This window comes from Cucumis melo, chromosome 6 (genome assembly GCF_025177605.1).
Source record: "Cucumis melo cultivar AY chromosome 6, USDA_Cmelo_AY_1.0, whole genome shotgun sequence".
Lineage (NCBI taxonomy): Eukaryota > Viridiplantae > Streptophyta > Magnoliopsida > Cucurbitales > Cucurbitaceae > Cucumis > Cucumis melo.
The window spans coordinates 15,511,647-15,525,258 of record NC_066862.1 but is presented as its reverse complement, the minus strand read 5'-3'; the positions used below and the strand labels follow the sequence as shown (position 1 = coordinate 15,525,258).

The window sequence follows — 13,612 nt, the reverse complement described above, 5'->3', positions numbered from 1 at the left end:
AACTTGAGGGTTATTCAGATGAATCTCTTTTACAACGAACGAAAAACTTTAACATTTTGCAATGGTGGAAATTGAATGGAGTCAAGTATAATGTTCTGTATGAAATTGCAAAAGATGTTCTAGTTGTTCCTATCACTACTGTTGCTTTTGAATCTGCATTTAGTATTGGTGGTAGACATGTAGGTCCACATCATTCTCAAATTCATGAAAACTTATTAAAAGCACTTTGATTTCTTAAATAAGAAAATTCATAATATTATATCGAAAATAAGAAAAACATTGAAAATCTATACATATTTCAAGTAAATGGGGAATGAAAAATGGGATTAAAACAAAAAAATGGGAAATATTTCCCCGTGTGAAACTCGATCCCTATAGAATCCTCAACCCGTTCCCCACGGGAAAATTGGTAGGGATGGAGAATGGAATAGGGGACGGGAAAGGAGATGAGTGGCATCCCCAGCCCAGCATTGCCCCGCCTTGTGGACATCTCTACTAATCGCATGAGAATAGAAGAAAATAAAGGAAAAAGTAGGTTATTTGATTAATTTGTGAATAGCATGATATAAAAAAACCTAATCCCTATTTCATTGTGTTTTCGTGCTCTAATCACTGGATTTTAGGCAAAAAAAAAAAAAAAAAAGTGAAGCTCAGCGATATAATGGTTACACAAGGAGATGTGCTCAACCTATGCGGTAACTAACAGAGTAAGCTAGGCGATATGAAGCACTAGCAGACAAATTGGTTGGCGTGAATGTCAGCGAAAGGATAAAAGGACGTCTGCACAGTGCCAATGCAACTTTTCAAAGGCATTAATAATTTGTGGAATGTCATGTCAATATCAAACCTCGCCTATAAATAAAGCCTCTCACTTCAAAGCAAAGTGTGCAAAATTGGCCGAAGAGCAAGTTCACACATTGCTCGTCTTTTCCCTTCCCTTGGATTTTAGGTGAGAGCTTAGAATAAAAGAGAAAGAGAGTTTATCCCCTTCATCTTCCCTCTCATCAATAGGAAAAAATTAGAGCCAAAGAGTACGAGAAGCCATACTCTGCGATGTAACACCTTCTCTTGTATTCTAGTTTATGTTTTTCTTGTATTGTTTTGTAAGATGTACATCATGGCTAAGAGGCTTAAAGTTATTTTTATGAAAGTAATGTATTTCTTCTTTCATTCTCACATATTTCTTCTACTTTCCATGTTCAATCTCTTTGGTTAACTTGTGAGCAATGAAATGTGTTTTTAATAGCTAGAGAATAATGTTATGAGTTTTGCTGAGTTAAATGCGGATATCGAAGCATTGTACATTCGACAGAAGAACAATGATGTTGATTGTAATCACCTAACAAGTGAGAACGCACATGTAGCTAAGCGAGTGGCGAGAAGATTGTAGCGATACTATCTTATTACCAAATTCATCTTTTGCATACATTACCAAGAGGCCAATGTGTGTGACGATAGCACCGAGAGGTTGCCCGCCTTAATTATCTTATGATAATTAGATATAAATCATAGCTTAACTTTGTGTATTTGGATCTCGAGAGGCGAGCAAGTATGGCAAAGGTGCCGAGAGGTCGCTCGCCCTAATTTGAAGTTAAAATATCCTTTGTATTGCCTTGAAGTATTAAAGTACAAATCAATGCGATTAGATAATTAAATTATTCCTTCATCACCATGCCTAGAGATAAGTTCAATTTCCATGTCCATCATCTTGCAATGTCCACCTTGCACCACCAAGTACAAGTCAAAACATATTATACATAATCTTTACTGTATAGTTATACTGCATGACTTAGTGACGCGATAAGATAATTAGGAGCTTAAATTTCTTGTGTTCGACCCTGGACTTACCAAGAAACCTCTCTCCACTTACACTTGGGCGATAGAGAGGAAAGATTGTGCGACATGCATATCTTTAGAAAGCTAGCAACACATGGATAGGAATGCACCTTTTAACGAACGACCTCATTCATTTGCCCAAAAGTCGCTCACTTAGAGCCTAACATGACAAATCCATGAAAGAAACTTATGGATAGATTATATAACAAGCATTATTCATTTCACAGTTTTCATACTAATACCTACAAACTCAGTTTTACTGAAACTCCATCAGGGTAAAAGTTTCCTTAGCCTTCCTTCTTCTGTTTTTGTTTTTGTTTTCCATCATAGGTTTATGCATGTCTACTTGAATTGTTAAAATACTGAACTTGATGTATGACTATGGCATAATTGGAGTGGACTACATATGAATTATTGAGATTTAATGAAACCAATATTTATTCTATGTCATGGACTTGTTTATTTATTGTTATTGTCATTGTTATTGCCAAGGTATATGGGAGTTTTAAAGGGTTCTTTCCTCCTTGAACTTGTTGTGTCACATAGATAATTTAAATTTTGATTTGTAACCTCGCAAAAAATGTGCTTACTTTTCTTTCTTCTTCTTCGAAAATTCAGTTTCCTTAGCGATGATTAGTAGTTTTAACAAATATATATATTTTTTTTAATTTACTTCTTGTTTTACTCTTGAAGAATTAAAGTTGAAATTTTTTAGGGTTTGTGGGACAGTTTTTGTGCTAGGTTGGGGTTCAAATACTTACATAATATATACCTTCCATTTAATAATGGAAGGTTTTTTTTTAAAAAAAAATATAAGATCTCCCGATGCATAAAATTAGGCGTCGGGAGATCCTACATTTTCGACACCTAATTTTGTGCATCAAGAGATTCTCTCCCAACTCATTTCTTCTGAATTCGATCCATACATGCATTTATACACTGATCGATCCTTTCCTGACGCTTTCTCGTATATCTCTTGAGATTTTGTGGGTCGAGAGATACTCATTTTCTTGTAGTGACTATAGTAATGGATCGATATGACTGGTACCGGTTTTTCCATGAGGGAATCTCTGATAACAAGCTTTAAAGTCAACTTGCTTCTTCACTAGCAGTTGCTAGTGCTGTCATGTCTGACTCCATCGTTGACTAGGCTAAAATAGTTTGTTTCTTGGATTTCTAAGCAACAACCCCTCTTGATATATTAAAGATATAGCCACTTGTAGCCTTTGAGTCATTCGAGAGGGAGTTTCAATCAACATCATTGTAACCTTCTAGGACCTGGGGAATCTTTTGGTATGTAATCCTACGTTCTGGGTTTTCTTAAGGTATATCATATTCTTTTTACAACATTCAAGTGTTCTAGGCTAGGTATGCTATAAACCTACATAGTAACCCTAAAACATAAGCTATATCTGGCTTAGTGTAGTCAGCAACATATTTTAAACTGCCTATGATGCTCACATACTTAGATTGATTAACAATATCACCAGTGTTCTCGAACAACTTAACACTAGGATCATAGAGTGTAGTGCTTTTTTACTATCAAACTAGTTGTATTTCTTTAGAATCTTCTTTATGTAATGAGATTGATCCAAAGAAATTCCCTTTTTAGTTCTAGTGATTTCAATACTTAGGATACATTAGCTTCTCCTAAGTTTTTTATGTCAAAATTTGCACTAAGCATTGATTTTACATCATTTGTGACGTGCACATTTGATCTAAAGATTAACATGTCATCTATATAAGCATATGATAGTGCATAGGTCATTCTCAGACTTATAGTAGATGCATTTATCACTCTTATTTACTTTGAACCCTTTAGACATGAATAGATTATCAAACTTTTCATGACACTGCTTATGAACTTGTTTTAGGCCATAGAGGAATTTATCTAGCTTATAGACTTTAGATTCTTGACCATGAACTATGAAACCTTCAGGTTGTTTCATATAGATCTCTTATTCTAAATCATTGTTTAAGAATGCAGTCCTAACATCAATTTGATGTATTAAGAGATTGTTAAAAGCAGCTATAGAAATCAACACTCTAATTGAGGTTATTCTAGTTACTAGGGAGAATGTGTCAAAAAAGCCAATGTTTTCCCTCTGTCTAAAACCTTTTGCTACTAGTCTGGCCTTATATTTATTTGCTGATCCATCAGGTTTGAGTTTCTTCCTTAAGACTCATTTACAACCTATTTCTTTGCAACTAAGGGGTAGGTCAACTAGGTGCCAAGTTCTATTTGATTCAAGATAATCCTATTTCATCATTGATAGCTTCTTGTCATTGACATCTACTAAGGATAAGACTTCTGTTAGATCTTTACGATATTTTTCTACATTGTACATTTGAAAGTCTTCTCCAAAGTCTTTTGTGGTTCTTGTTCTTTAGCTTCTTCTAGGTTCGGGATCTACTTTCTTATATTGTGTTTGCATTCTAATTGAAGGTAAGTTACAAGAACTTGAGCCTCCACTAACTTGACTATTCAAACCCCCACTATTTCTAGAATTTAAAGGAAAATCTATCTTCAAAGAAGTCAACATCATTTGATACTATGATTACTTTATTTTCTAAGTCATAGAACTTTTGGGCTTTACTATTTTCAGCATATCCTATAAAGGCACACTCATAGGTTCTATTGGCTAGTTTTCTTCTCTTAAGATCAGGAATTCTAACATAGGCTAGACAACCCCATGTTTTGAGATAAGACAAATTTGGTATTTTATTCTTAAGGACTTTGTAAGGTGTAGTTATGTTGTTTGATTTAGGAATCCTATTAAGGACATAATTAATTGTCTTAATTATTTCACCCCATCAAGATGGTGCTGCTCCTGAATCAAGCAAGATAACAACTACTAATTTAGTTCAAGTTCTAGTCTTCCTTTCAGTTTTTCCATTCATTTCAGGAGAATAAGGTGCAATTTTTCGTGTATTATTCCTTTTAAGCTATAAAACTCATTAAAAGCAACTGAATCATATTCAGGTTCTCTACCACTAGAAGTCTTTTACTCCTTTTATTAAACTGATTTTCTACTCAGTTACAAACATGCACTTTAAACATATCAAAAGCATCACTTTTATCTTTAAGCAAGTAAATAAAAGTAAAATCATTACAAGTCATCTATAAAAGTTATAAAATACCTTTTACCATTCTTAGTCAACATGCTATCGAATTCACATAAATCAGAATGAATTAATTCTAGAGGCTTAGTTACCCTGGTCACAGAATTATGTGAAGTCTTAGTTATCTTAGCTTGACTACAACATGCACATTTTTCAAATTCATGCAAAGATAACTTAGGAATCATGTTTAACCTACCCAGCTAGTTAATCTTTTATTTGTGACAAAGTCTAGCATGTCAAATATTAAAAGAACAACATGTAAGCAAAACATAATTTCTTATTCATTTCTAAGTTCAATTTAAACATGCAATCTGTTGCATATCCCTTCTCCACAAATACATTGTTTTTAGTTAAGGTCTAACGACCTAACTCTTTATATTAAGTTGAGGTCATTACTAAAAAGAAACAATAACAAGAGACACTTTCTTCAAAAAGAGGAAGATTAAATTTTCATTAAAAACAAAATACTAAAACATTGATACATAGATACGGAAGCAAAATTGAGTCCCCATATGGCATGTCACGGATTCTTCTCTATCACTCGCCAGCTGTCCTCTACCTTTACCTTTGGCTGAAACATTAAACATAGAAAGAGTGAGCATAAACATATACTCAGTAAGGGACCCACTACTAGTCCCGTTAGGTGTTTGTTAACTTTCCATTAGAGTCCCATAAAGGAGTACCCCTAAACTGGCGCGTTCTCGAACACACGCAATTTAGTGATCTCATAGGAATACATCTAGTCTTTGGTGAACCCAAAGGAACACCTAGGACAAAAATTAGTCTCCGGTGAACTCGAAAGAACACCTAGGACAAACTGATCTTCAGTGAACCCGAAGAAACACTTGGGACAATCGGGTTGTAAGTGATCTCGTCGGACCACTCATATACATAATATCTCATGAGACTGGTGATCTCGTCGAAACATATAGTCATAAAATGGTGGTGATCCTAGAGACACCCATATGGGTACAACTCTAATAGACAAGTCATATTTTTTGACGCAAAACTCACTTAAGTTATATATTCTTTTATGCAAAATTCACTTAAGTTATATATGTTTTGACGCAAAGCTCGATATTATTCTTTTAACAAAATTAAATCTTTTTGAAAGAATACGAAAATTAAATTTATTAAAGTTTAGAAATTAAGTTATGCTGCATAACATTAAGTTTCTCTAATTTTTGTAAACTGTATATATATATATCGTGGCCATGCGTTAAAGTGTAAACTTGGATGTGGAAGTCAAATAAGTGACGCCGGCGGAGCCACGTGGGACCGACCGGTCACCATTGACTAAGTGGTCAATTCCGCCAGCGCGGCGTATTTCATTTCTCAAAATAAATTCCTGCTTTCCCCACTTCCAACTCGTACTTCTAATTCCATAAATGAATTTAATTTTGTTGATTTTTGTAAAGCCTTGTAATATTTACATCGTATAAAATAAATTCAAAATAAAAAAATTCGTACATATCCACGATAAAAAATACTAAAAATATATCGTAATTAATCGATATTCGATACATAATATATTTAATAAACAATCATTTAGATTTAACTATTTTTAGTAGATTTAATCGTTTAAATTTGGATAGCAAAATATAAATAATTTTATAGGATTGCTTTCTAAACGATAGTTTAGATTTAGCTATCCAATATCCTAATGATTAACAATTTTTACATTTTTTTTCGTTTGGTTAACTTAGATGTATTAGTTGTTATCCATTTTTAAGTATAACAAATAGAATTGAGAAGATATAAAATCCTAATCTAAAAAAAATAATGTGTCATTTACTGTTAAGTTATACTAAGTGTAACACTTAAATATATTAGTACTAAAGACTAAGTATTAAAAATTGGTGAAAATTAATTTTAATTTTAAGAATAAGTATTAAAAATTGGTCAAAATTAAATCCTCATTCATTTTCACGTTAACGTACATTTAATCATAATTAAAATGATTATTTTATTTTTTAAAAATGAGTCTTTTAAAAAAATATAATAAAGCGACCAAATATTTGTATTGTATAGAACAATTTTAAAATCGAGAAAAGCCCACATGCCTATCATGAAAAATACAAAAAATGTTCTGTCAACTACGTCATCAACAACGTGCGTAATATATTTGAAACACGATCGTTTAGATTTGGTTTTTTAAATTTGGATAGTCAAATCTAATTAACGAATTTTCTTTTCAAGATTTCGTACACGATCGTTTAAATTGGCTAAATTATTTTAAAAAAAACTCTTTTCGTACACAATCGTTTATATTTGTCTACGTACATGATCGTTTAGATTGGAGTAGCTCCAATCTAAACGATTTTTTAGGATTCTTTGTATAGAATCGTTTAGATTTGACTATTTTTTTACACGATCGTTTAGATTTTATTATCCAAATCATCGTTTTTTTGCTAGTCTTTTATATTTAGTACACGATATTGAACAACCAAATAAAAAAGTTTGAAAAAAATAGATATTTTATATCTGATACTCGACGAACCAAATATCACTCTGAAAAAAGAAAAGAAAAGAAAAAGACGATGAAACAGATGAAGATAAAAGAGAGGGAAAAAAAAGAAAATGGAATAGAGAGAAAAAAGGCAGAAGGACAAATTTGAAATATTTAAAAAATAATTAACTTTATGAGTTTTGTTATATGAAGCGTAAATATTTTATTGATTTGTTATATTTATGAAAATTACTATTTTAAAAAATAACTATGAGGGTTATTTAAGTTTAGAAATGAAAAAATATATATATATATTGAAATTGTAGCGAGGACAAAATTACAAAGAATATGATTGACCGAAGTTTATAAAAGTAATTTAAAAAATGAAACATTTTCTTACAAATCATTTCCATAAAAGCTAATTTCGTTCACATTTAAAACGAACGTTACTTTTTGGATGGGTCCATTCAGCCGCGTGATAGTTATGAATTTCATTGTTTCTGACTGACCAAATCTCACTTGGAAAGTTGGATTCTCATCTAATTGATATGGTAAAATAAGGCTGTTTAAAACTTTTTTAAAAATTATACAAAGTAGGTTCATATATTTACCATTATTAGTCTCTCTAGCCTTTATAATTTTATTTTTTTATATTTTATTTCTATTATTTAATTATCGTGACATGTTTTATTATAATATGACAAAAATCATACTAATCTTTACTTCTATTCTAAAAACTAGAGACAATTATACAAGCTTTTAGGTAATCAAGATTCATACCTTCAATAAAATTCTTAATAAATCATTTTCAATTTAACAACACTGCTACTAATTTTTTTTTTCCTCTCGTGAGAATTCTAACATATAAATCTTTAAAAATATAAATGTCCTTAAACTACTAAAGTACTTTGATCAAGTACTTGAAAGTTGGGTAGGATGTTTAGTTTAGAAAACAATAGCAATTATAGATTAAAAACAAAAATATTTTGAAGGTGTTCTGACGGTTGAGGTTGAATTCTTAAGTATGCTTGGTGCAAAGTATATTTAAGTTAATTGGTTAGATATTTATATCTAATATATAGTTTCATTTATTTCTTTTTTTAATTTTTTTTGACGTAAAATTAAATGAGTATGATCTATATCTCAATTAGAGTGATTTATTATGCAAAAGAGTAGAAAATAGTTCCACAATATTTGATCTCTATCCTAAAAGAGAATCTTACCATTGATGATTATAATAGTAATTAAATGAATAAAACTTTTGACATTTATGTCAAAATATAGATATTAACAATAGAAAAAGATTAATAAAATATTTATATACTATGAACAAAAACTTTAAATAATCTCATTTTTCTAACATCAAGAATATATCGTCAGCTGTTTGTACATCAACAAACCTCATCAATTTTAGTGCAGTTTTGAAACATGAAATCATATATATGGGTTGGGTTAATAGATGTTTAAATGTTCCCCTAATTTGAAATGTTTGGATGCTTTCCCTATTCCCAAATATATATTTCAAAACTTTAAAGAAACCAAGAAGACCATAGAGGCCAATTCAAAACCAAACAATGAAGGCTAAAACAGTAATTCAACCAAAGTTAGACTAGTCAAACTATGCTTTCATTTCCCCAAAAGAAAAAAGAAAAAGAAAATAATATAATTGAAGGTATATAAATTAGGTAGAATAGCAAATGCAAAGGGCTGAATCATCGAAATTTTGTCACATAGGAATTGTCAATAGTCAATGAGGGTGGAAGTAAGAGGATAAAACAAAATTGGGTATTTGTATTTCTGGATATCCAAAGAAGGAAAGGGAAATCAATAACCCAAACAGAAAAACAGAGTTTGTTGTAGTTGGAGAAACTTTGATTTAGTTTTGAAAATGGAGAATTTAATGGGATTGTTGAGAATTCATGTGTTTAGAGGTGTGAATCTTGCTGTAAGAGATGTTTGTAGCAGTGATCCTTATGTTATTTTCAAGATGGGCAAACAGGTTTCTTCTTCTTCTTCTTCTTCTTCTTCTTCTTCTTCTTCTTCTTCTTCTTCTTCTTCTTCTTCTTTACTCTGTGTTTTCTTTTCCATTGACTTTGTTCTTCCTTTTTCGATTCTGGTTTTCTTCCAGCTTTTAACTGAAAAATTATCATCTCATGATTTTGATTTTGAGTTTTGGGTTGTGCTGTTTCTGTTTGGATGTTTGTGTGATTTCTTTCTTTTGTTCTTTTCGTGTTTTGATGGTTTTTAGGATGTAGACTTCACGCGATCTTTATAAGATATATAGATTGCTGTCTTTGTCGAAAACTAGGTCAAATTTTATGTAGGAGTTCAGTTTCGTTGGTTGTTTTTTGTTCTAACCATTGTTACAGTTCTCCAATATCTTAACACAGTTTAGTGATTGTTTCACAAACTATAAAAAAAAAAGCGAGTTTTGAGTCTAAATCTTTATTAATACTTCATCTTGTTGTTGGATATTTTGCTAATTTTATTAGCTCAAACAGTGAGAGGAAAAGGGTTCGGAAAATTGATATTTTTTTTTAAAAAAAAGAAGGTTTTTGAATTTGAGTTCAAATCTTTTGAAAACATTTGTCTCAAATCTTTTGAAAACATTTGTTAGACAGATATATGGCTAAATAAAGAAATCCATAAGTTAAAATACTTATAAACAAGGTTAAATTTATAAGTATTTTAAGACAGATTGAATATATAAAAGTTTATTAAGCTTTTTTTAATATAAATCGAGTTTAAAGTTTTGGGTAGAGTCCTTTCTTCTCTAATTAGTTGTAATGCTCAATTTAAATTATGAAAAAAGAAATTAAAATTACTCTGAATCGTTAACTTTGGCTCTCTCACAATAGTATTTGCAACGTATTTCACTTTGGTGGACTAACTTATATTGCGTGGTTTATAGAAATTGAAGACTCGAGTAGTGAAGCAAAATATAAACCCAGAATGGAACGAAGATCTAACTCTATCAATCCAAGACCCAAGTCTCCCTGTCAACGTGGTAAATAATACATCACATCATCGATTCACATCTCACATTTGTTTTGTTTCATATGAGCTTAAATTCAATGAAAGAGAAATATGAAAAGTATGAGTATGTTCACATAATAAAGCTTTTGTACAGCTTGTATACGACAAAGATCTGTTCTCGCTTGACGATAAGATGGGGGATGCGGAGTTTGACGTTCGGCCATTTGTGGAAGCCGTAAAGATGAGATTGAACAATCTCCCAAGTGGAACCATCATAAGAAAGATTCAACCAAGCAGGGAGAATTGTTTGTCCGAAGAAAGTTGCATAATTTGGGTAAATGGACAAGTTATTCAAAAAATGTTTCTAAGGTTAAGAAATGTGGAGTCTGGTGAAATTGAGCTGCAATTGCAATGGATTGATATTCCTGGCTCTAGAGGATTGTAGATATAAATTTGTAAAAGCTGAAAAAACCATAATAAGGTACCTTATGAAATGGGATTTTCTTTTTGGACTTTTAATTTTTTGGTGTCATTAATTAATTCTACCTAGTTGTGTTGTGGTCTACCAATTATATCCATGGAATGAGTGGATATGTAGTGTGTTGCACAATGGTGTTTAACCCATCAACCTACTTTTATTTTTGTTTGTGATTTAGAGTTTATAAACATGCAATTATCTTCAAATGTATTTTAGTATTGTTTTTTAAATTATGATGTTTCACTTTTAATTTTATTGTCACCTAAATTAGTTGTTTTTCTTTTTTCTTTTTTTAATTTCGAACCTAGTTTTTTGTTGGTTAAAATATCGTTTTAGTTTTTGTATTTTAAATTTTATTTTATTTCAAGTATTAAATTTATCCTTCCTTAAAATTATTTGTTATGATCGAGATGAAAATGAGATGATAATGAAAAATAATGTTTACATAATATTGTTTTTGGAGATTGTTTAGTTTACATGACATAACAAATATAAAATAATTAAATTTAAATACTATTTATGATATAAGTACTAAAGTTTGTTCAATTATAGGTGATATAGTTTCAAATGTCTAGTTTTAATTATCTTTAATAAATCTTAAATTTAGACCTTCAAAATTTATAATTTAATTGACTTTATTAAAATAATAATAATAATTATCACACATATAAATACAATGTATAAATATATTTTCAAAATTTATAATAAAAGTGCTAATAAATGGAAAAAAAAATTCTACAAAATCCAAAAAAGAAAAAAGAAAAAAAAGGGAAACCATACTAATAAAAACTAAGTTTAAGAATCATTAAAAGTATAGGAAAGCTGTTAAAAAAGGAAGGTAGGGAGAAAGCTTGATGGGGGCCAAATGTAAGAATGAGTACAATTAAATTAAAATAGTGATTGGAGAAGAGACCAATAATAATGACGAGTAGTAGCCAATTGACTTGTTCAAAATTTAAATAACTACTCTCTTATGGGGAAAGGTGACATAATCTTTGGTATGACATTTTAGTTCAGTTTCACAGAATCACATTTATTATTTTATTTTATTTGGGTATTTGAAAGGATGATTCCCCAGACTTAAAAAGATCAAAATTTAAACTTTAAAAATCTGATTTAAGTATATACCAACCTAAAGGGCGGCAAACCAAAACAACAACCAACAAGAGATTAAACTACTGCTAATAACAAAACCTATTTAATATGTGAGTACCTAGAAGTTTGTGTGTATATATTCTGAAGTCTACCAGTTGACCCTATCACACATATCCTAATCCACTGTTTCTTTTTTCTTTTGGGATCATGTGATGCCAAATTTTAGGTTTGCAAACAACCAATTGGTTCAATTTTATTTTCTTTGAACAAGACAATGAATTATTGCAACTGGGTTAAGCTTCCATCTTCAAAAAGACAAAAAGAATGAGATTTTGGATTTGGTTGGGTGTATTAGTTGAATTAATAATTCATTTTTATAATATGAGCTCAATGAGTGGGTGGCATGTTCTAAATTTTACTTTCTTGGAATCGAATCGAAGAAATAAAAAGGCTTATTTAACAACTGATTTTACATTTAAATATATTTTCTTGGTTCCCCCACCTTCTTTCTCTTGTCATTTTTCTAATTCCTCACTCTTGTTTGTTTGTGGTGGTTAGGTGAAATACACTTAAACTCATATATATGTTTAGTATGATTAGATTTTTAGATCAATAGATAATAAAGATGATTTTACAACAGATGGTTTAAGGAAGTTCTAGGTTCAAGTTTTTGTATTGTTTTTTTTTTCCTATTTTTTTCTTGATATATCTTCTTCGTATTTCAATTCCACGAGTGAGGGAAACGTGTTGAATAATATATAAATAAATTCATCTTCACCTACTATCTTAAGTTTTAAGCTAATATTGATTAATTAAAAGTGACACCCTAAGCCCTTAATATTTTTTAATTGAAAAAAGAAAAGAAAGATTATTAATACCTTCACTAATTGAGTTGGGATCCAAATTGACTTTCACATTAAAAAGTTTGAAAGCTTAAACTTTTACAAAGTAAAGATATTTTTAGTACATGAAAATGGTTGGGATTCAAACTACGTATTTCTTAATTGTTAAGTACATTAATTAAACTTTATTTATGGGATACATTTTGAGTTTCCCTTTCATTTTCAAGGCGAAATAATTTGATATTATTTTGTGGCGAGGGCCAGGTCCTCCCTTGGTGTCTATAGAAGAATTTTCAAAATATGTCACCATTCTACATTTTTCAACTCTTTTTTACTTTGCCTCTTTATGCACCAATTATTTGTTTCTCCAACCACCAAAAATCAACTTCTCTTTACCAATGACACAAACCCCTTTATTCCATCTCCCTTAATCACTCCTATAATTTCTCAAAATCCCCTTCCATCTTTCGCATTGATCTAGTTTAGTTTATTTCTTTCCTTTTTCTCTTCACCATTTGGGTTTAAATCTCTTTTATATTGAGTGTCTGTTCAAAATACATTTTCAAATGATTAAATTAAAAAAAAATAATAATAAGTTGCTTTCCAAACAAATTCATGTATTTGATAACTTCTTAAAACAGGTTTTTAAAAAATGAATTTACAAAATAATTAAGTTGGTTTAAAATAAATGCTTAAAACCAACGCTTAGAAAAATAAATTTGAATAATAGTTAATATCTTTTAATTTTTATGAAAAACTCCAACCACCACCTCCAATAACCGTCGTCGGCCAACCTATGGTCATTATCTCCAA

At 30.4% G+C, this 13,612-nt stretch overlaps 1 protein-coding gene across 1 annotated transcript; it reads left to right on the top strand.

The window, feature by feature from the left end:
- The first annotated feature begins 9,051 nt into the window (after positions 1-9,051).
- Positions 9,052-10,903, top strand: LOC103496820 (protein C2-DOMAIN ABA-RELATED 4-like). The gene is made up of 3 exons (XM_008458828.3): positions 9,052-9,407; positions 10,320-10,415; positions 10,539-10,903. Exons 1-3 carry the CDS (start codon positions 9,297-9,299, stop codon positions 10,827-10,829), a joined length of 498 nt encoding a protein of 165 aa, XP_008457050.1. The 5' UTR covers positions 9,052-9,296; the 3' UTR covers positions 10,830-10,903.
- Positions 10,904-13,612: the final 2,709 nt, after the last annotated feature.